Here is a 22,999-nt window from a genome sequence, read left to right as displayed (position 1 = left end):
TGTCGTTAACAAATGAAATTTGGTATACACAGTCTTTATGTGATTCTGAACAGTTTTAGTATCCGTAAAGTGATAAATATCCACCCACCGGTTAAGTACCGGTTAAGTAGAGTGCAGTGTCTGACTCTATAATCTAGAACACTCTCTCGTCCGAGGATTATCTTATGCAGTTCTAGCGTAGAGCTGTGACTGACCTCTTCATCAGCCAGCCCCTCCTGGTCCATCACCTTCTCCAGCTTCTGCTGTCTGCAAACACATGGGATATTAGGCATACTGGGACAATGGGCACAGACAGGAGGGAATGAGATTCATGGTATTCTATGTCCCCGTTTTGTTTTATTCTTATAACAAGCCTGATGCAAATACAAATACCTATACACATCAGATATTACACTAAAGTCTAACTACTTGTGGACTGAGCATTAGACTAAACCAAAATCAAAGCACAAGGCATGTCTTTGTTTTGAATGTGTTTTTTATATGGACATAACCATTACATTAGTTGACACCTGGTGCATTGTGTTATAGCACAAGTGTCAAATTTCAACACCTATCCATCGGGGGTTTCGAAGTGTTAGATTAAAATAGATATTGGTAGTTAAAAATTCTACTCTAAAGCAGACCATTCCTTTAAACTGAAACAAAGCACATTTCTAACACTATGTGAACAGCTTTGGCCTGACTTTAACCACAGTTTTAGAGTCCTGCTGAACATTTCAGTCTGTACTTTTAGTCGACTATAGCCAACAGGCTTAAAGGCGCAATGGACGATTTTTCGGCGTTTTGAGAACGCAGGCGGAAGTGCACGAGCGCACTCCCCCATGTGGACTGATACAACACACACGTGCGTTTGTTTATTAGCGCGACGAATCGCATCGCATCTCTCGTCTCCCGTAGATTCCCGTCTCTTATGAGACAGCCCGAACAGTCTTTCTCCGGCCTAATTTTGTCCCGTACACTAAGGGAACTATATTATGATAGACCAATGCGCTTAGACACGCGGAAACGTGCTGCTCTCGGGGGACGAGCCACACGCTGCTGCAGGTGAGCGGTAGGTGCATTTTATGATTGATACGTGGCAGGACTAATTGGCAGTCCACGCCACGAGGAAATAAGACTCAGATTTGGGCCAAAAAAATCATCCATTCAACCTTTAAGTCCTAAGGGTCAATTCCATTCTGCAGAGGTCAGCGTCAATCAAATAAGCTCCAATGAAAGAAGAGAATGATGTACAGAGCAAGAAACAAGCAGAAATAGCTTAGATTACAAAAAGAGTGCCTTCTGGTACACACACATGTGTGTATGTGTATGTGTATGTGTATGTGTATGTGTATGTGTATGTGTGTGTGTATGTGTGTGTGTGTGTGTGTGTGTGTGTGTGTGTGTGTGTGTGTGTGTGTGTGTGTGTGTGTGTGTGTGTGTGTGTGTGTGTGTGTGTGTGTGTGTGTGTGTGTGTGTGTGTGTGTGTGTGTGTGTGTGTGTGTGTGTGTGTGTGTGTGTGTGTGTGTATGTATATATATATATATATATATATATACATACACATACACACACATACACATACATACATACATACATACACATATATATATATATATACATATACATATATATACAAAACCCTTAAAGAGACCAAGAACCGGCCCCCGTTTCCTGTGTGCAGTCCTACCTCATCTCCCTCTCCTCGTGTTGGGCAATCAGGTTACTGTAGAAGTTCTCCAGCGTCACTTTGGCCATGTTGACCCGCTCTTTGGTGTGGTTACTCATGGACGGGCAGGGGCTCTGGCCCGGCATTGCCATGCTTTTTCTGAGAACACAAATGTTAGCGGTCAGTGTCACTGAACTCAATTATTAGCAATTATTAGGGGGGTATCGATATACCGGCCCAGTTACGCCTTGGTAGTGAAAGCGTCGAAAATCGGCGAAAAATCCTCCATTAAATATAAGCATGAGCCGCGATAAACCCAATGTTTTTTTTCAGACATTATTTGACATTATTTCCTCCTAAATTATCAGTTTTGACGTGTTTCCTCCAAATAACTTTAGTGTGAGAGGTTTAAAGAAGGGGAGAAGAGTATGTGATCAGACTCAGAGTATGACAAGGAGAGACCATTGCTGCTGTTGTTACAGGAGGCGGAGCAAGATGACGACACATGGACTGGGGAGGTTCAGAGAGACACTCAAATCTGAGAAATAATCTACATAGAAAAAAGTGTGAAGGGTTATTTTACTCTAATAATCATATTAAAGCTCACCTAAACATAGTATTAAATAAATTATAGCCCAGCCCATCAAACTGTGTTTGAAATAACTTAAAATAAAACTTTAAAAAACATAATTATTATTAAAAATATCTGCCCAATATCGGTTATCGGCCCAAGCTTTTCCCTAGAGCGCAATGTAACGAAAAAGCATGCACACGCACAGGCACACACAGGAAAATTCTAAAACTAGTTCAGTTCTTTTTTTCGATATTATGCAATAATTGTTCTAAATTATTTCCACAGCCCATATACAACGATACGCAGCAATTATTTTATTAGTTTAATGCTGAAAATATGTGTCAGATTTCATCTTCGTATCCAATTTTGAATCCTTACCCAACCAGGATTTACATTCACATTGAAGGGACAGACTTCCCCCATTTGTTGCTGTCAATTCAACCCACACTAGTAGTAAGTAGTAGCAAGTAGTAGTAGCAAGTAGTAGTAGTAGCAGCAAGTAGTAGTAGTAGCAGCAAGTAGTAGCAGCAGCAGCAGCAGCAGCAGCAGCAGCAGCAGCAGCAGCAGCAGCAGCAGCAGCAGCAGCAGCAGCAGCAGCAGCAGCAGCAGCAGCAGCAGCAGCAGCAGCAGTAGCAGTAGCAGTAGCAGTAGTAGTAGTAGTAGTAGCAGTAGCAGTAGCAGTAGCAGTAGCAGTAGCAGTAGCAGTAGCAGTAGCAGTAGCAGCAGCAGGGCGACTCCTGCTGCTCTGTTGACTACACGTTGCGGTTCATGCTGCTTTTTGTTTTGATGCACATGTGCAGTGCGGTGCGACACGCGAAATCAGTCTGTCTCTGCGATCTATCGGCCTCTACAACTTCGGAGCTCTCACAATTGCCAGACACAGGCTCTTTTTGGTGACGCGTGCCTCGGGTTATGACGCGGTCTTGCAACCAACCACAGATCCGAGGAAAGGAGATAGTCTGTAATATAGCTAAAAACTGCGGGAATCAATCAAAAAAACACTCTGGGTACATATATGAAGCACAAATAGCAATGTAAGAAGGCTTAAAGCTCTAAAAAGTCGATTTTGCATGTTATGGGACCTTTAACGTGGTGGAGGGGTTTGCGAACCCGAATGATCCCGGGAGCTATGTTGTCGGGGGCTTCAAGCCCCTGGTAGGGTCTCCCAAGGCAAACAGGTCCTAGGTGACGGGTCAGACAAAGATCGGTTCAGAAGCCCATTATGACAAAAAGAACAAGGCCGTTTACATCGCCCGGATCAGCGTCACCGGGGCCCCATCCTGGAGCCAGGTCTGGGATGGGTGCTCGATGGCGAGCGCCTGGTGGCCGGGTCTTACCCCACGGGGCCCGGCCGGGCACAGCCCGAAAGAGCGACGTGGGGCCGCCCTCCCGTGGGCCCACCACCCGCAGGAGGATCCATAAGGGGGCGGTGCAAAGAGATCTGGGCGGCAGTCGACGGCAGGGGCCTCGGCGACCAGATCTCCAGACACAGAGACTAACTCTGGGGACATGGAATGTCACCTCACTGGGGGGGAAAGAGCCTGAGCTTATGCGGGAGGTTGAGCGATATCGACTAGATATAGTCGGCCTCACCTCCACGCACAGTTTGGGCTCTGGAACCCCTCTCCTTGAGAGGGGCTGGACGCTAGGGCTGGGTATTGCCAAGACCCTCGCGATACGATACGTATCCCGATACTTTTTTGAAAAAAAGGGTCTTAAAGTTCACCAAATGGCCATTTGTTTTATTCCGGATAAGAAAATGCATGAATTTTCATGTTTATCCACAAAGCTTATGCAAAGAACACATTCAAGTAAAGTTGCCAAACAATTGGCAAGGTCTGTGTAATGTGTGTGATGTGTGGGAGTCTGTTGACCCTCTGTTTCTGTCTTTTTGTTGTTGTTTTGGTCTTAAAATCACGTTTCTTCGGGTCGGGTTCGGCACTAAGCTAAGTAGAGCTAGTGCGGAAGTGGCCGCGGCTAACGCTAAGCTAACAGGCACTCAGCGGGGCCCTGTTGGATAGTTGTATTGTTTAACTGCTTGGTTTTATTGTTTAACCGTTTGTTTTTTGTAGTGTAGAGTAGGGAAGATGTGTGTGACGTTGGTGTCAGGTTTGAGTCCGTTTTTTTGCCTCCGGTTCGGCTGTTGTGGTGGCCTCGGGGCTGTGTTAGCTCCGGGGCTAAAATGGTGGTCTCGGGGCTAAGTTAGCTCCGGGGCTGCGTTGAATTTCTATTAAAAAAAAGGGGTGAAAGGAATGAAATCAATGAAAAAGGAAATCAAATAGAATGGAAAAGGGAGGTGTGTAACAGTAGCGACGTTTCGAGCCAAAAGCTCTTCTTCAGGCCTGTGTACACGCTGGTGCACGGTGCGTGTATGTCTCAGTAGTTCCACGCCCTCTACAGGAGGGAGCTTCTAAACGGCCGCCCGGAAATTTTTTAATAAATTAACGTTGGAGGATTGAAAAGTATCGATATTTTGAACACCGCCCTACTGGACGCTCCACTTCTCTGGTGTTGACCGCGGGGAGAGGCGGCGGGCTGGTGTGGGCTTGCTTATAGCCCCTTGGGGTGGGGGACAGGTCTCTCACTGTTGTGGCGGCCTACGGGCCGAACAGCAGCTGCTCGCCAATACAAAATACACCCTTTTTTTTAAGTTTAAGGCTTATGCAGTGAAGCGGTTTTCAGTCAAAATACAAACAAAATATGCTTTTATGAATGCATTTTGAAGACTTGAGCAACTCCACAAGCCTATCATGTATTGACTTAACAAAAGGAAGACTGGCTCGGATTCAGTGATTAAACACTTTTCCTCTTTTAGAAAGTCTTGTGGCTGACCTAACCAGCCCACAGAGATGCTGAAGATGAACATCAAATCTATTTATTTTTGTATAACATATTCAGCAGTTTTGACATAGGTCCTGTTCTATGGGCTGTAGTCTGCTCTAGACTTTACCATAGAGAAAGTAGCTGCTGTGACTTGCTCTCTCCGTAAGGCAGCTCGGCCGCCGTGGGCACAGTCTGTTTCGGGTGTCACTGCGCTAATAAGCCGTGACCACAATCCAGCGCTTTTCAAGAGACTGGCCTTAGCCCACAGACAACTCTTGCAACAAAGGCTACAGCCATTTATGCTTTTGTATCTTTTATAGCAGCTAGCAATGCTAAGTCAGAGGCATATTCAGTCTGATTTGTTTAATTTGCATTACTGCGAAGTGAGCTGCCATTTTTTCGTAAGTGACAGCTTCTTCCGCTTATGCCAAGCTGAATAAAATTAAATAAAAAATAAATAAATTAGATTTTAACTTTTTGTCATTACCATAGACTGTAGAATGAGTACCTTCTACAATCTAAAGCTAATGGAGGCGACCCATACGTGTTTTACCACCGCACGGGTCAACCCCGCTGGCCGCTGAGAGGCTCATTGCTCTGTAAAAACTGCAGTCCTGCGCTGATGCTTATTTACATGGCTGAATTTCGCAATAAACTGAATATCTCCGACACAAACAGGCACATTCTTTATTGGATGAAAATAATCCAAAATATATTTGGTTCGGTCAGCTCGCGTGATCCCACTTGGCTTCATCAAATGGCCAAATGACCCCCTCGGCCCGAACTCGAATGAAATGGAGGTTGCGAGAATGCCCGTCGCAACAGTTCAAAAAAGAAAAAACATGAAACTCTTCATCTTTGGCCTAGGCACATGACACCTGGGACAGTGATAGAGCTACCTTTGACCTCTGACCTTTGACGAGTAAAACACATCTGGAGCATCGCTCTATGATAAACAGGAAGTCAGCCATGTTGAATCAAAGTGGCGCCACCACATTTGACTTTTTTCAAAATTGTACTTGTCCTTGGTTTTTTGTCTGATCGAGCTCAAAACAACACTTTTTGCGTCTAGAGACATTGAATTGACAAGTCACGCCTAATGGAATTGATCTACGGAGCTCCTATTTCACTTACTTACAATGCGTTTTTATGGTCTGATTACAAATAATTAATACCCATGTAACAAATTTACTCTGTAGCACCCCCTACCCATAGTGTGAAAAACTCAACATTGTCTGATTTGTTTGACACTCATGGATTATATTCTCCTTGGAGACGCCATGAAATAAAGTGCATTACAGATATTCTGGACTCAGTTTGAAAAAAATAGACGTTTCGACTCTCATCCAAGAGTCATTGTCAATAAAAGAATTTAGATCGAGAACTCCAATATTAATACTGTTCTGTGGTAAGACCCACCCATTGGGAGGAGCCTTCCTGAAGTAGAAGGAGTTGTTTGTTTCAACAGAAACTTCCCCCTTGTATCTACCGAGCTAGCCTATTCAGAATCTTAATGGGCTATTAGAATCCTCTTTGTCTTTGTGAGACACTGGCTCAACCACCCTGAGTACATGATTAGCATCTAAATGTCCTCTACCTTTCCAGGGGTTCAGTAACCCATTATAAATAACAGGACGATTAAACCTTAGCCCTCCATTTCTGTTTAAAGAAGGTCTTTCTTTTTTAACAAAAATAGCTTCCTTGACTCCTCTTTCAAACCATCTTTTCTCCCTGCTTAAAACCTTCACCTCACCGTCTTCAAACGAGTGATTAGAGGCTTCAAGATGGAGATGCACGGCACTCTGTGGACCTGAACTAGTATTTCTTCTGTGCTGATAAAGCCTCTTGTGTAGAGGCTGTTTCGTCTCACCTATGTAACGTTCTTTACAGCTTTCTTCACTGCATTGGATCGAATAAACTACATTGCTCTGTTTTTGAGTCGGCAACTTGTCCTTAGGGTGAACCAGTTTTTGTCTTAAAGTGTTTCCTGGTTTAAAATAAACAGGGACTTCGTGTTGTCTAAAAATTCTCTGCAGTTTTTCCGACAGGCCAGACACATAACACACATAACACATAACACACATAACACATAGACTGTTTACAAAGGCTGGAAAAAGAGGAAGTGATAGACCGGCCTCTGTATTACAGACTGTATCCTGGTGAAGCCATGCCTTGCATTTATGGCCTTCCAAAAATACACAAAAAGGAGGTTCCACTCAGACCCATAGTGTGCAGCACAGATTCCATCACTTACAATGTGGCCAAGCATTTAACAACTATATTGGCTCCGCTTGTGGGGAATTCGGTACATCATGTGGAAAACACGCACAACTTTGTGGATAAAGTGAAACATCTCCAACTGGACCCAGATGACCTCATGATTTCATATGATGTTGTGTCCCTGTTCACCTGCATCCCGACCTCTGATGCAGTAGCAGCGGTGAGGATCAGACTGCAGGAAGACACCACCCTACAGGAAAGGACCAAACAAGTCATCTGAGTCCAGATGACTACAACTGAAGCCTTTTCTACTATGGAACACGCCTGGACGAATGAGGGATTACACCGACATTACAGATATTGTGTATTTTCACAGTTGGCCAGCAGGGGCGCAATGAATGCCTTCACTTCCTCTTCCTCTTTTATTTTGATGGAACATTTCCTCTCGTGCCGGGATCTAAGCATTAGCGTTAGCATCAGCATTAGCGGCGGGTCTCCTCCCTGTACAGTCTAAAGAATAAATCTAAAGAAGACTAAAGAATAAAGTCTAAGAGAATGCAGACTTTGATGGCAATTGCCATCAAAGTCTAAGACGTACAACTACAGTAGGTGGCGGGAATACGACATCCACCATAAAGGGTACAAACGACCGCCATTGTGGAAGTCTAAAGAATAAAGTCTTGTGGTAACAAGTCTAACTACAGTAGGTGGCGGTAATGTAACACTTGGATATCAACCGCCATAAAACACCAAAGAAGAAGAAGAAGAAGAGCTAGTCTCCGGTCTGGAGAGACGGGAGATGGCGGGGGAGAGTGGATCGGTGGTCGGGGGCGTTCTGGACGGCATGGAGGAGCGGCCTTTTCTGGCTGCGCGTGCCCGGAGGCGTGGAGGGTCCCTTGGCTCGTCCGGGGGTTCTGGGAATGAGCAGCAGGATGGGGCTGGGGCTGTTGATGTCCGGGGTGAGAGCGGAGACTGTGGGGTAATCGTGGAGCTTGCACGGGATGGTGCATCCTTTGGGGAGTGGAGTTCGGTGGCGTTGTAGGGGAGCCTGGCTGTGGCTGTGGGAGTGGTCGGGAGTCCTTGGAGGTGGCTCGCTGCTGGTCGTGTGCAGGGACGCGGCTCTGCGGCGGAGGGCGATTGGAACTGGGCGTCTGGGTGGAAGGGACATTCTTGTGTCTGGTGCTGAGGGAAGCACGGTCAGAGGAGTTATCGTGGGTGTCCCTGCGGCGGCGTCTGTGGATGAAGTTAAGTAGAATTTGACTGGAGCTGCGGTGGTGGACGCTGGGCGGTTGGGGGTGGCCCGGTCTGGGGTGGGATGTGGCAGCTTGTCGGTGGTGGTGGCGCTTGGGGGGAGGTGCCTGCCTAGTGGGGTGTTCGTTGGGTTCGTGTGCCATGACGTTGGGCCGTGTGTTTCACCGTCCCTGCGTTGCTTTGGGTGCCAGCGCTTTGGGCGTGTTGCGGCGGTCTGTAGAGGGAGGCAGGGATGTGGTGGATGTGCAGGGGATCGCGAGTGTGGGAGGTGTGGCGTGGGAGCGGGGCTGAGGTGCTGTGGCTGTGGGGAGGAGCGTGGCTCTGCCTGCGGGGGATGCGGGTTTGGCGGGGGAGCTGCTGAGGTGCATGGAATGGGGGTCTCTCGGGCCGTGTCCTGTGCAGATGCGGTCGGGAGGGTTTCAAGTGGCGAGTTTGGAGTGGGTGCAGGGAGGGGAGCCGGCGCTGCTCCCAGCCGGGGCGGGGTGGGAGGGGCCAGCGTGGCTCCCGGGGGGTGTGGGGGTCCCAGGTGTGCAGGTTCCAGAGTTGGTGGGATTGCCCTGGTTGTGGATGGAGAGGATTTTGTGCTCTTTGTGGTGGATGTTGTGGGCTGTGCTGCTCAGATTCGGAGCGGAACTGGGGGGATCAGGATCATTGCTGGAGCTGCGGGGGGATGCCTTGGAGCGGGGGAGCTTGATTGGGCAGATGTGGAGAGCAGGCTGGGGGCGCTGGATGGGAGTCGGAGTGATGGGGGTCTGCTTGTGGGGAGTCGGGGTGATGGGATGGTCTCCTGGACGCGCGGCTGCCGGGCAGCGACATCAGTGGAAGTGTTGAAGCCTATAGGGTGAAGCCTAGGGAGTGGGGCTGTGCGTCGGAGAGGGGGATGAAGGGGAGTCTCCCTGGAATAAATGTTCTTGTTGTTCTTGTTGTTCTTGTTGTTCTTGTTGTTCTTGTTGTTCTTGTTGTTCTTGTTGTTCTTGTTGTTCTTGTTGTGACTAGAATAGTTGTTTCAGAGACCAACCGGCTTTATTCCAGGGAGACTCTTCTTCATCTTCCCCTCCTTCTTTGACGTTCGGTGCTTCCACCGTACAGCTTTATTCTTTAGGCTTCATTCTATAGGCTTTAATATTTCCACTGATGTCACTGCTTGGTAGCCGTGCGTCTACGAGACTGGACGAGGACAGGAGACCACCCCCACCTCGCCACTCCGATCACCCCGACTCCCCAAAAGCAGACCCCCATCACTCCGACTCCCATTCGGAGTGATGGGGGCCAGACTTTATTCCTCAGACGTTTCGTTGGTCTCTGAAACAACAACAACTATTCTAGTCACAAAGACATATGACCTCATGGGCTTTGTAACACCAAAGCAATGGAAGGAGTACTTTTACGGACTACGACGAAGGAGTACTTTTACGGACTACGGCAGAGTCTGAGGACTACGACAAAGTCTGAGGAATAAAGTCTGGCGGTAATGCAACACTTGGATGCCAACCGCCATAAAACGACAACAACAACAACAACGGACTACGACAGAGTCTGAGGACTACGAAAAGTCTGAGGAATAAAGTCTGGCGGTAATGCAAGGTTGGTCTCTGACACAACAACAACAATACCTCGTGCACTTGGATGCCAACTGCCATAAAAAACAACAACGACAACAGTTTGGATATTACGGCAACATAGAGGAACGCCTCGGTCCGTATGACGGGGAAGAAGAAGAGGAAGCGTGACCTGGTCGGTGACGATATGAACAGCGGGGAGGACTCCCCTGGAGCCACTGATCCTGTGCAGCGTAGGGCGTCTTCTTGCTCGTCTATGGAGGGCTCTCTCAGTGAGGAGCAGGGCGGGGGGGTTGCAGATGTCGGGGATGTGAGTTCAGAGTGTAAGGTGTTCATAAAGCTCGCACAGGATAATGCGTCCTTTAAGGGGTGGGATCCGATGGCGTTGACAAGGAGCCTGACTGTAGCTGTGGGAGTGGTCAAGCATGCGAGTGTCCTTAGGGATGGCTCGCTGCTGGTCGTGTGCAAGGACGTGGCTCAGCAAAGGAAGGCGATTGAAGCTAAGTGTCTGGGGGGGAAGGACATTCTTGTGTCTGATGCTGTAAGAGGCACGGTCAGGGGAGTTATCGTAGGCGTCTCTACGACGACATCTGTGGATGACATAAAGGAGAATTTGACTGGAGCTAAGGTGGTGGATGCTAGGCGGTTGAAGATGACCCGGGATGGGGTAAGGTGTGACAGCCTGTCGATAATGATTAGATTTGAAGGTAGGATCCTGCCTCGTGTGGTGTGCGTTGGGTACATGCGCTATGGCGTACGCCCATATGTTCTGCCGCCCCTGCGTTGCTTCAAGTGCCAGCGCTTTGGGCATATTGCAGCGGTCTGTAGAGGGAAGCAGAAGTGTGGTAAATGTGCAGGAGACCACGAGTATGGGAAGTGTGACGACGGAGCAAAACTCAAGTGCTGTAACTGTGGGGGAGAGCATAGCTCTGCCTACGGGGGATGCGTGTTCAGCAAGAGGGCTGCTGAGGTGCAAAAAGTTAGAGCCTCTCAAGGCATATCCTACGCGGATGCGGTCAAGAAGGTGTCTGGTAGTCAGGTGACGGTGGATGCAGTGGGGGCTGCCAGTGCTGCTGGTGTCCTAGGCGACAGGGGAGGGGGCAGCGTTGCCCGCGGCCAGGGGGAGGTCCCCACTGGGATGCCTGTGAGTGTGGCTTCCACGGGCAGAGGCCCTGTGGGTGCGGAGGATGTACTGGTTGTGAAGAGGAAAGATTTCTTCCTCTTTATAGTGGAAGTGATTAACTGTACTGGGCAAACCAAGAAGAGATCCGAAAAGACTAAGATCATCGCTAAGGCTGCAGGGAAGTACTTTGGAGCTGGGGGCCCCGAGTGGACGGAGATAGAGGATGCGCTGCGGGATGGCGTCCTGCCCCATTCTGGCAGTGGGAGTGGGGGGGCTCCCGATGCGCCGTCAGGTTCCGGGGGCTCATAATGGCGGTGGTTGTCTTGCAATGGAATGCGCGTAGTCTTCGTGCTAATGGCCAGGAATTTAAGCATTTTGTCTCTACCTTGTTGAACAAGCCTCACGTTATGTGCGTGCAGGAGACTTGGTTACGACCTAGGTGGGGTTTTGGGATACAAGGGTATGTGTGTGTTAGGAATGATAGGGAGCAGGGTAGAGGCGGAGGTGTGGCTGTGTTTGTCCGAGATGACCTAAATTACGTTGTTGTCAGTGTGAGTAAAGCGCCGGAGGCCCTGGCGGTGAGGGTCTGGCTGGGTGGTGAAGCTGTTACTGTGATTAACCTTTATAATCCGTGTGGTGAGTTAACGTTAGAGTCCTTACATAGTATCGGTAAGGATGTTCGGGGAAAGGCCGTGTGGTGTGGGGATTTTAATGCGCATAGCGCTTTGTGGGGCGGTAGTGGTACCGATAGGTATGGGCAGGTGGTAGAGGGTTTTATCAATCAAAGGGAGTTGGTTTGTCTGAATGATGGGGGTGGGACCCGCTATGATATGGGGACCGGTGCGGAAAGTGCAATAGATCTTACACTTGTGTCCAAGGAGTTAGCTGGTGTTTGTAGTTGGGAGGTTCTTGGTAATCTTTCTTTTGGTAGCGATCACTATCTAGTCCGCACCGTGATTGGCTTTGGGAGCTGTGTGGTCAGGGGGACGAGGATCCAGAGGTGGCAGTTGGCAAGGGCGAACTGGGGGGCTTTCCTGAGGAAAGCTGATGATGGTTCTAGGGTTCTGCAGGAAGGAGGATTGACTCAGGTGGATGATCTCAATAGTGCAATTGTCTCGCTCATCACGCAGTCAGCGGTAGGCACGATTCCTAAGAGTGGTGGTAGTGGACATAGGAAGCGGGTGCCGTGGTGGACTGAAGCATGTGGTCATGCTGTTAGGGCGAGAAATGCAGCGTTTCGCCGGCTAAGGGTTGCCCACACTGAGGGTGCCCTCATTGACTACAAGAGGGCCCGCGCTGTTGTGCGGAAAACTGTGAGAACGGCCAAGAGTGCCTATTGGAGGCGGTATTGTTCCAAAATTGGGAGAGAAACGCGTCTCGGGGATGTTTGGGGGATGATTAAGCGGATGCATGGGGTTGAGCACCGTCATGGGACCCCGGTCCTAATACTGAATGGTGTTGAAGCAGTCAGCGACGTTGACAAAGCTGAACTGTTGGCCAGCACCTTTGTGTCGGTGCACAGCTCTGACAATCTCTCACCTGCGGAAAGGCACTACAGGGAGAGTACTTTGGCCCAGAATTCTGAGCTGATTGGGCACCAGCCTTCGACTCAAGATGACCTTGACCTTCCGTTTAGTTCGTTTGAGCTAAGGAGAGCACTTTCTAAGGCGAAATAGACAGCCCCGGGTAAAGATGAGGTGTGCTATGACATGCTCTCTCATTTGACTGATGACACGCTTGGGCTAGTCCTGGGTCTTTTCAACCGTGTTTGGGATTCAGGTTGTGTTCCATCTGCGTGGAAACAGTCTACGGTGGTGCCGGTTCTGAAGCCGGGTAGGCCAGCGTCTGACCCTTCAAGTTATAGGCCGATTGCCTTGACGTCGCAGCTCGGGAAAACGATGGAGCGCATGGTTACCGAGCGGTTGGATTACTTCTTGGAGAGTCAGGGTTTGCTTCCCGCGCACCAGAGTGGTTTCCGTAGGGGCAGGAACACCATGGATTCCGTGTTGTGTTTGGAATCTGATATCCAGCTGGCCAGGGCTCAGAAAGAAAAGGTTATTGCGGTGCTCTTTGATGTGGAGAAGGCGTACGATATGGTTTGGAAGGATGGGCTCCTCATTAAGCTGCGGAAGTGTGGTGTGAAGGGTAAACTGTTTAACTGGGTCCGGAGCTTTCTGTCTGGCCGGCGTATCCAAACCAGAGTGGGCGCTGCTTACTCTGGGGTCTATGGGGTGGAGAATGGGATCCCGCAGGGGAGTGTGTGTAGCCCTATCTTGTTCAATGTTATGATTAAGGACATCTTTGACGACGTGGATGGGTCTGTTGGGAGGAGCCTTTATGCTGACGATGGCGCTCTATGGGTGAGAGGGAGGAATCTCCGGTTTTACGAGGCGAAACTGCAAAGGGCAATACAGCAGGTGGAGCAGTGGACCCTGAAGTGGGGGTTTAAACTGTCCGTACGGAAGTCTCAAGTGATCTGTTTCTTCAATGGGCATAGGGACGTCTCCCTTCGACTGCATGGGCAGGTGCTCGAACAGGTCAGGGAGGTGAGGTTCTTGGGGGTCACCTTTGACGAGAGGCTTAGTTGGCGTCGGCACATTGATGAGGTCAGGGGTAAATGCAAAAGGGTGAATAACTTGCTTCGTTGTCTATCCGGCCAGGACTGGGGGGCCAGCAGAAGGTCGCTCCTGGGTATTTATCGGGCCGTCATGAGGGCGGCTATTGATTATGGCTGTATAGCCTACATGTCTGCGGCTGAGACTAACTTAAAGAAGTTTGATGTGGAGCAAGCCCAGGCCTTGCGCATCTGCTGTAGGGCTTTTAGGACCTCCCCTGTCTCGGCGCTGCAGGTTGAGTTGGGGGAATTGCCGTTACGGCTCCGGAGGCTAGAACTTCTGTTGGCTTACTGGGTGAATGTGCAAGGTCATACGAGCTCTCACCCGGTGAGGGACTTTCTCAGGGTTGATGGGGGGCAGAGTGAGGCTGGCGGTATGGTTTTCAGCCAGGTAGGAAATGCGAAGGCGCGGCTTGCGGGGGTTGGTGATCTGCGTGTGAGCCCGTCGGTGGCTTTGTCTGCTATAGCTCCGTGGAAGTTTGTCCCGGCTCCTGTTGATGTTAGCTTGCATGGAAAGCTTAGAGGAGTCGCTGGGAGGGCACCGCAGTTTGCCGTTCAAGCGCTCATCGATAAGCACTCAGGTGATGTGTTTATTTATACCGACGGGTCTAGGGATCCTGAGAGTGGGCGTACTGGCGCCGCTTATTTTGTGCCTGACCTGGGGCTAGCGGTCAAGAAGAGGTTGACAGATCGCCTTTCTGTTTTCACGTCGGAACTTATAGCGATACGGTTGGCGTTGGAATGGGCGGAATCTGCTTTGCAGTGTTGCGGCATTGTGGTGGCCTCTGACAGCCTTTCTGCATTGCAAAGCATTAAATCTGGGAAATCGGATTGCAGACAGGATGTGTTGAATGGCATCTTCTGTCTGATGCTCTCCCTGTCCAGGAAGGATGTGAGAGTTTCCTTCATTTGGGTCCCTGCGCATGTGGGGGTGGATGGTAACGAAATGGCTGATGCACTGGCTAAACGTTCCCTTCGGCGGCCATCAATTGATGTGGCGGTTGAGTTGGGCAAGTCTGAAGTCAAGCCCGTTATCAAGAGTCATGTGGTCGGCCTTTGGCAGGAATTTTGGAGCCACTGTGTTACTGGACGGCATCTCTATCACATACAGGGTAGTGTGGGTCCTTGCGGGTCTATGGGCAGGAACGCGTGGGAGGAAAGGGCCTTCGCCCGCATGAGGATTGGCCATACTGGACTCAATTGGTCACTGAGTAGGATAGGCAAACATCCGACCGGTCTGTGTGGTCACTGTCGGGTGCCAGAGACTGTCGAGCATGTGCTGATTTGCTGTGAGGCTTATGATAGGGAAAGGGCTGGGTTGGCCTTGTGGTTTCGGAATAATGGGCAGGAGTTCAATCTGCGGAACGTTCTGGCGATCCAGTCACAGGGTTTGTGTCAGGCTGTGGTTGCTTACTTATGTAGCACAGGGCTGGGTAAACGTTTATAGAGGTGGGGGGTGTTGGAGACTGAGCCGAGGATGAGGAGCAAGAGGATGTTCTAACGCGCTTGGACTTCATGGGCCTAGAAACGCCAAAGTGATGGAAGAAGGACTTCTAAAGGATAAAACGACAAAGACGTCCCATGACCTCATGGGCTTTGTAAAACAACAAAGACGTCCCATGATCTCATGGGCTTTGTACTTCCAAAGCACCGAACGTCAAAGAGGGCGAGGAAGGTGAGGAAGAGTCTCCCTGGAATAAAGCCGGTTGGTCTCTGACACAACAACTATTCTAGTCACAAAAACACATCATGACCTCATGGGCTTTGTAACGCCAAAGCAATGGGAGGAGTACTTTTACGGACTACGACAGAGTCTAAGGTGAGGACTACGACGACAGAGTCTGAGGACTACGACAAGCTCTGAGGAATAAAGTCTGGCGGTAATGCAACACTTGGATGCCAACCGCCATAAAACAACAACAACAACAACAACAACTACGAAACGTCTGAGGAATACAGTCTGGCGGTAATGCAACACTCGGATGCCAACCGCCATAAAACAACAACAACTGGATGCCAACCGCCATAAAACAACAACAACAACGACAAAGTCTGAAGAATAGTCTGGAGGTAATGCAACACGACTACGGCGACGACACTTGGATACCAACCACCACAGAAACAAACAGATACCAGCCGCCACAGAAACAAATGCAGATACCAGCCGCCATAAAACATCATAGAAAAACATGGTCAACAAGAGAAGAAGCATGCCCGCCATAAAACATCAGAGAAGAAGCATACTCGGACACCTGCAAGAAGGCTTCGGCTGCGTCGTGTCCAACCGGTTCAACCAGCTATTGGACGAGGCCCTGAAGGCGGCGGAAAACAAGGAGGCGGCTGCGGCTGGTTCAACCAACACCGTTGCTCAAGCCGCTAAGCAGCCGGAGGAGGAGTCTCAAAAAGGGAAGCGTAACATGTCCTCTGACTTGTCTGAGGTTTCTGGAGGTGAGCGGCAGGATGAGGCTGTTGATGTCGGGATGAGAGCGGGGTGTGGGAGTGATCAAGCGTGCGAGTGTCCTTGGGGATGGCTCGCTCCTGGTCGTGTGCAGGGACGCGGCTCAGCAAAGGAGGGCGATTGGAGCTAGACGTCTGGGTGGAAAGGACATTCTTGTGTCTGATGCCGAGAGAAACAAGGTCAGAGGAGTTGTCGTAGGCGTCCCTGCGGCGATGTCTGTGCATGAAGTGATGGGGAATTTGGCTGGAGCTAGTGTGGTAGACGTTGGGCAGTTGAAGGTGACCCGGTTTGGGGTGGGATGTGACGGCCTGTCGGTAATGGTAACACTTGAAGGGAAATGCCTGCCTAGTGAGGTGTTCGTTGGGTGCATGTGCTGTGGCGTTGGGCCATGTGTTCCACTGCCCCTGCGTTGCTTCGGGTGCCAGCGTTTTGGACATGCTGCTGTCTGTAGAGGGAAGCAAAGATGTGGTGGAAGTGCAGGAGATCACAAGTGTGGGGGGTGTGACGAAGGAGCGAAGCTGAGGTGCTGTAACTGTGGGGAGGAGCATGGCTCTGCCTGCGGGGATGCAGGTTTGGTGGAGGAGCTGCTGAGGTGCAGAGAATTGGGGTCTCGCTGGGTGTGTCCTATGCGGACGCAGTCAAGAGAGTTTCAAGTGACGGGGTTGAAGTGAATGCAGAGAGAGGAGCCAGCGCTGCTCCCAGCCAGAGCGAGGTGAGAGAAGCCAGCATTGCTCCCAAGAAGTGCGAAGGTTCCAAGCGTGGAGGTTCCAAGTGTGTAGGTTCCAAGTGTGTAGGTTCCAAGTGTGGAGGTTCCAAGTGTGGAGGTTCCAAGTGTGGAGGTTCCAAGTGTGGAGGTTCCAAGTGTGGAGGTTCCAAGTGTGGAGGTTCCAAGTGTGGGGGCTCCAGAATTAATAAGAATACATTGGTTGTGGATAGAGAGGATTTTGTGCTCTTTATGGTGGATGTTATAAACTGTGCTGCTCAGACTCAAAGCAGAACTGAAAAGGATCAGGATCATTGCTAAAGCTGCAGGGAGATTCCTTGGCACAAAAGAGCTTGATTGGGCAGAAATAGAAAACCGGCTAAAAGCGCTAAGTGGGAGTCGGAGTGATGGAGGTCTACGTTTGGGGAATCAAGAGTGATCAGAGTGAGGATCTGGAGGTGGGGGCGGTCTCCTGTCCTCGCCCAGTCTAGTAGATGCACGGCTGCCAAGCAACGACATCAAGTGGAAATATCAAGGCCTAACCTAAAGAATGAAGCCTAAAGAATAAAGCTGTACGGCGGAAGCACCGAACATCAAAGAAGGAGAGGAAGATGAAGAAGCGTCAACCCTGGAATAAAGCCGGTCGGACGCACTGGAAGTCAAAGCACTGGAAAAAGAACTGTTAGGACTACGACACAGTCTAAGGAATAAAGTCTGGCGGTAATGCAACACTCGGATGCCAATGCCAACCGCCATAAAACAAAAACAACAAAACACGGTCGCGCTGGAAGGCGGTTGCGCAGGTGGCCATCATCGCCGCTACCGCGGCTTTAATTCTTCTTTTTTTCTTCTCGTGACCAACCCCCCTATTTTTCACCCAGGGAACATTGACGAAAAGTCCCAAAAATTTGCACACCTCTAAAAATCGTGCCTCTCTACATTCTGGCTATCTCCCTTTTCTAATTAAAATTGGCACGTCAACGCCAAATGTACCAAAAATGCATTGAGAGATAGGAAATGACCCAAAAAAAAATCTTTATCGTAGAATCATGAAATTTGGAAAAGAGAAAGATAAGAGAAGTAAAAAATATTATGGCAACGCCGTCCGCCCGACCAAATGTCGGCCATGTTGGATCAAAATTTGCTATGCCTTGGGAGTTTTTCCAAATGTCGTACTTTTACGAACTCCCAGGGCGTTGGCCCTAAAAAGCTGAAATTTGGTGAAAATAGTGCTGAGGAGTGGGACATCAAAAGTTATTCAAATTACTTTGATACATTTGCTGCCGTTTGCGCAGATATAGTCTGAATTGCGTCAAATTAGAATCAGTTGTTAAACTCTTTGCCCTAAACCTACTTAAAGTGAAATAAATTAATTTGGCGTGACAGCGCCCCCTACAGAGTGAAATAAAATTGCATATGGAGGGTGAAATGTTTAGTTTTGCGAAATTTTACGAAATGAGACACAAAATTCAATTTTGGCATCCAGATCAAAAAAGTAAATGAGAACCATGTCATAATCATTACGGCTTTGCCGTAGATGACAGAAACCTGCCATGTTATTCCAGAGGGGAAATCGCCAGATCTCTGAAATGTGAACATCCTGACATTTTATACTTTTACGAACTCCTCCAAGGGCATTAGCCCAATTAACCTAACATTTAGTGAGACTAATCTTCAGGAGTGGGCCATCAAAAGTTATACAAATTTTCATTTTAAGAGCCACAGACTTTTCCCTTTATATGTAAAGCAAAGGGAAGAAGACGCGACAGTGTCAAGGATTCAGCAGTAGGTGCAATAAAAGGAAAATTGGGGCGCGATAGCGCCGCTGTGGTGAGGGCCGATTATTGCCGCTTGCGGTTATAATTATTTTTATTATTAAATATAATTAATATTAAATACTTACTCTAGCATTAACGGTAATGACCCTTAAAGGTGGAATGGACGCTTTTTTTGGCCCAAATCTGAGTCTTTTTTCCTCGCGGCGTGGACTGCAGATTAGTCTGCCATGTATCAATCATAAAACGCACCTACTGCTCACCTGCAGCCGCGTGCGGCTCCTCCCACGTTTCCGCGTGTCTAAGCGCATTGATCTTTCATAATATAGTTCCCTCAGTGTACGGGACAAAATTAAGACGGAGAAAGACAGTTCGAGCTGACTCAGAAGAAGACTGAAATCTACGGGAGACGAGAGATGCGATGTGATCCGTTGCACTAATAAACAAACGCACGTGTGTGTTGTATCAGTCCGCACGGGGGAGTGCGCCTGCGTTCTCAAATCGCTGAAAAATCTTCAAATTGCACCTTTAAAGTCTAACTAGGCAGTAAAATGGTAAAAAAAAAAAAAAAATACTATTCTTATTCCCATTATACATCTTATTCTTATAATATTTATTAATTACAAGTATACAACAGGTTGCAAAAGGCACCTTTACAATTACTTAAGTGAAGCATATTTTTCATAGAAAATCTCAGGAGAAACTACTGTATGTCGTTTCCTTTCTATGAAATGAAAACGAAACATAACACGGAACTTGTTCGCGCATGCAACGAGAGCACAGCGGAAGAATCTGCGGATAATTGTGCCGCATTGTGTATTATTCGTGTCATCACAGCCAGGGTAATTAAGAGGCAGCATTTACAGCAGGGGTGGGCAAACTATGGCCTTGGCGGGCCTTTCAATCCGGCCCGCCAAACTTTTTTTTTTTCCTTTTTTGCCCTCAGGCATCTGTCTGCACTTGTATCCTTAATAAATATGACGGGAAATTAATTAAATAATATATTCAATAGCCTATATTTGACAGAAAAGTGATATTTTATTTGATATGTAATTTTTGGGATTTTTTTTTCTTCACACCAATGATCGTGGGCCGGCCCTCCGCTACTTGCCTGGATTAGAATATGGCCCTCGGAGGAAAATAATTGCCCACCCCTGATTTACAGCAAGTGGATTATAAAAAAGAAAGTCCCCTCTTATCGTTCCTGTACATCTGTACAACTGTACAAAACGCCTTTAAAAAACAGCGCCACTGGTAGTATTGCCATGAGACGTTACTTCCGTTTTACAATTATGTTGTATTAGTAAATCCACGCTGTTTAATTTGGCTTCGAGTTTGACGGAGAAAGGAATCGTAGTTTGCTCTACTGCGCAGTGCGGAACCAGAGAATGGTTCTGAAGGAGGGGTCCTTTCCAGCTATAGCCGCTCAAGTAGTGCCAGATCAAAAATCGGCATTGATGACTCCATTACAGCCGATGGCCGATATTGTTCATATCTCAGCCTGATATATCGGCTGATCTCTAGCATTGGTTTTATCTTTGCAATCATGTTCAGTGTAAACTCTGAAGCTTATTCACACTCTAATGAAAGCATTATTCTGCTTAAAATGTCTACTTCCCCTCGGACCTCTCGGTTCTGCCCTCCTCGGCATGCAGACTCCAGCTCTAACATAACTCTCCAGTAACGCAGGACTCAGATGAAGGATTTTCTCTTGTATAGCAGTGCTGCTAAACAATCGGTTAATTTTTTCATATTTGTATAGCAATTTGATAATTGCATAGCAAAACACGAAAGTGACCAACAACCAATATTTTCCATTGATGTAACAAGATAATTTATTTCAAAAGCATTTGTAAACATTTCTTTTTTTTTTTTTTTAAGATTTTTTTTTTTCTTTTTCTTTTTATAAATAAAACAGAAAACTTGCAAATTAGTTGTTGAACAAATTAATAAACACCAAGTCAGATGGCCTTACAAGCTTCAAAATAACGGGTTGGACACGGTCAATGGTCAATGACATAAATAGGTGAATTGTTAAAACACTATACTGTAGTGATTTTGCCAGCACAGGTCAAACTGAAGATCGGCAGCTGTTGCATGGGTGGAGCAGAAGGTGGGACTTTTGGACAAAGACAAACATGATCCAACATTTAATACATTCAAAAGAAAATGTCAATATATTACATTAAAATAACATGCTACTACCCCTGCTTGGATAGAGAAATGTAATTGTGAGACAATAAACAAGCCGAGGTCTAAATATTTGAATCATGCTGAGAACTATTGCAACTGGAAGGTGCTGAGCTGCTAAAAAAACAACAGCTCATATTTACTTGGTTCAGGGGATTATAGGAGGTAGACAGATAATTCATTCAAACAAACAGGTAAAAGGAGTGGAGGCAGAATATGAAGTATATGAAGCTTTCAGGGAAGTTACTTCCCATAATCACAACATCTGAACTCAGCTCAAACAGTTTAATGCATCTCTGTCGTTTAAAGATGACTTAACGCTTTAAGTTACAAACGCCAGTGTGAGTTACCCAACATGACATGACTCATGTACTGTCCCCGGGTCCCAGACTCAAGTGCTAAACCGTAGGTAGCATGTGGAGCTGGGATTGGACTGGAAGACAGACAGACAGCATGGCTCCGAGGGGCTTAAACACACGGCTCATGTCAAGACACACTCAACATGTCTTCCACAACAACAATAACAAGAGCATGTCCGCCAGGAGAAAAGAAAACGAGAGATCACCATGACCACATATATCCTACACTGGTGCTGGGAACTCAACTGCCAAAGTTTAACATCCACATCTACAGGGCAGACATGTCCCACTTTCTTTTACCTCAAATAGAAGCCACACTGCGGAACTCCGCGTCCCTCCACGGTCCCTCCTGTCCCGCTCTTGTCCGCGGAAAGGGCTTTATTTAGTCAGCTGCGTGCGGTTAAGCTGCGCCACTAGACAGCTCCAGAAAGGCTAGGGTAAAGTGAGCCAATAAAGTAGGTTAGCTGCGATTGACTGATAAGCTCTGTAAACTCCTCTGGCTCGGTTCAACGGGCTTTGCGGCGCCGCGATTGTTACACGCGGACCATGAGTTTGTGCCGGGCGTTTGTTAGCGCCCTAATCCAGAGTCGAGCTTGTTTTGGGCATGTTTCTGTATTGTTAGCTTTGTTAGCTTACCTCGGTCGAAACTGCGGGAGCTGCACGCTCTTCTTCGGCCGCGACTCCAAAGCGGTGTGTCTGACGCGAGGTGCACGAGCTTTTCTTCTTCTTCGTTTGTATTTCCGGCAGACTGCGCACCACACGGCGCATTGCTGCCTTTCACTGGTGATAGTCCGTTATGACATTTTACTAGAGTACTGTGCAGTCCACTATCAATGCTCTGTACTGCTCCTGCTGATGCAAAGAGGGGAAAAACCAAGTCTTCATCGACACAGATTTAAACCCCAAATCAAAAATGTGGGAAAAAAGTGATCTCCTCCGGACTGTTACACTCCATTAAAACATGTTTTCTAATCAAGAGGTTGCAGTCTTGTTATCAGGACTGTCTAAGGGACCTACATTGTATTGTCGCTGCATCAAGTATTATTTCTATTCATTCCGCCCTTCCCTGAAGTCCACAAGCACAATTTATGACCATAACAAGGCCAAAAAATATTTTTTATCCACAGAGATGGAGTCTTTGCACTCTTTTGGTCATCTGACAGATCCACTGACATTTTTACAACATTCCTTAACTTTCATCACAGCTTCAGGTGTGACAATTTGTATATTCAGACCTCACTTTACACACTTATCCCTCAAGTTTTCACCTCGGGCAGCTCATGGTTCCCACACGATGATTCCCTTGGCAATACAAACATTTGATATCACTTTCCACTTCCGCACACTTCATGAGTAGTGCTCTTTCAAAGGCCTGAACTGGATAGCTTACACAATCCAGGTACATTTTCGCCAATAATGACTCAAACATTCTCATCCAATACACCACATTTTACCTTTCATTCTCATTTTTCCATCCATATAAAAACACCTCACACTAGCAGTTCCATAGATCTCGATCTTCAGGGTGACATTGCTTTGATTTTTATTTGTGCTTCGAGGAGGGTGAATCTACAGAACCGGAGGGTGTAGATTTAAGCCCTGCAGAAAGAAGTCCCACTGTACACTAGTGTGCGTAATGCTGCCCTCCTGCCTCTTTGGAGATGAGGGAAAACATTCTCTTGAAAGTACTGATCCAAGAAAC

The 22,999-nt window shown here is 47.9% G+C and overlaps 1 protein-coding gene across 2 annotated transcripts in view; it reads right to left on the bottom strand.

Moving 5' to 3' along the window:
* stk38a (serine/threonine kinase 38a) overlaps positions 1-22,006 on the bottom strand; it is a 52,283-nt gene extending 30,277 nt beyond the window's left edge. For both annotated transcript variants that reach the window (XM_072449347.1, XM_072449348.1), the window contains exons 1-3: positions 21,934-22,006; positions 1,670-1,807; positions 195-246 (exon numbers count right to left, since the gene is read on the bottom strand). In XM_072449347.1, coding sequence (XP_072305448.1) covers positions 195-246; positions 1,670-1,800 — 183 coding nt within the window. In that variant the 5' untranslated portion in view covers positions 1,801-1,807; positions 21,934-22,006. The remainder of the gene's footprint in view (positions 1-194; positions 247-1,669; positions 1,808-21,933) is intronic.
* Positions 22,007-22,999: the final 993 nt, after the last annotated feature.

The sequence above is a fragment of the Eucyclogobius newberryi genome, unplaced genomic scaffold (genome assembly GCF_026437365.1).
Source record: "Eucyclogobius newberryi isolate DKJ021-1_F unplaced genomic scaffold, fEucNew1.0.hap1 SCAF_17, whole genome shotgun sequence".
NCBI lineage: Eukaryota > Metazoa > Chordata > Actinopteri > Gobiiformes > Gobiidae > Eucyclogobius > Eucyclogobius newberryi.
Note: the sequence above shows the minus strand (reverse complement) of the source record. Positions and strands in the feature narration are given on the sequence as shown.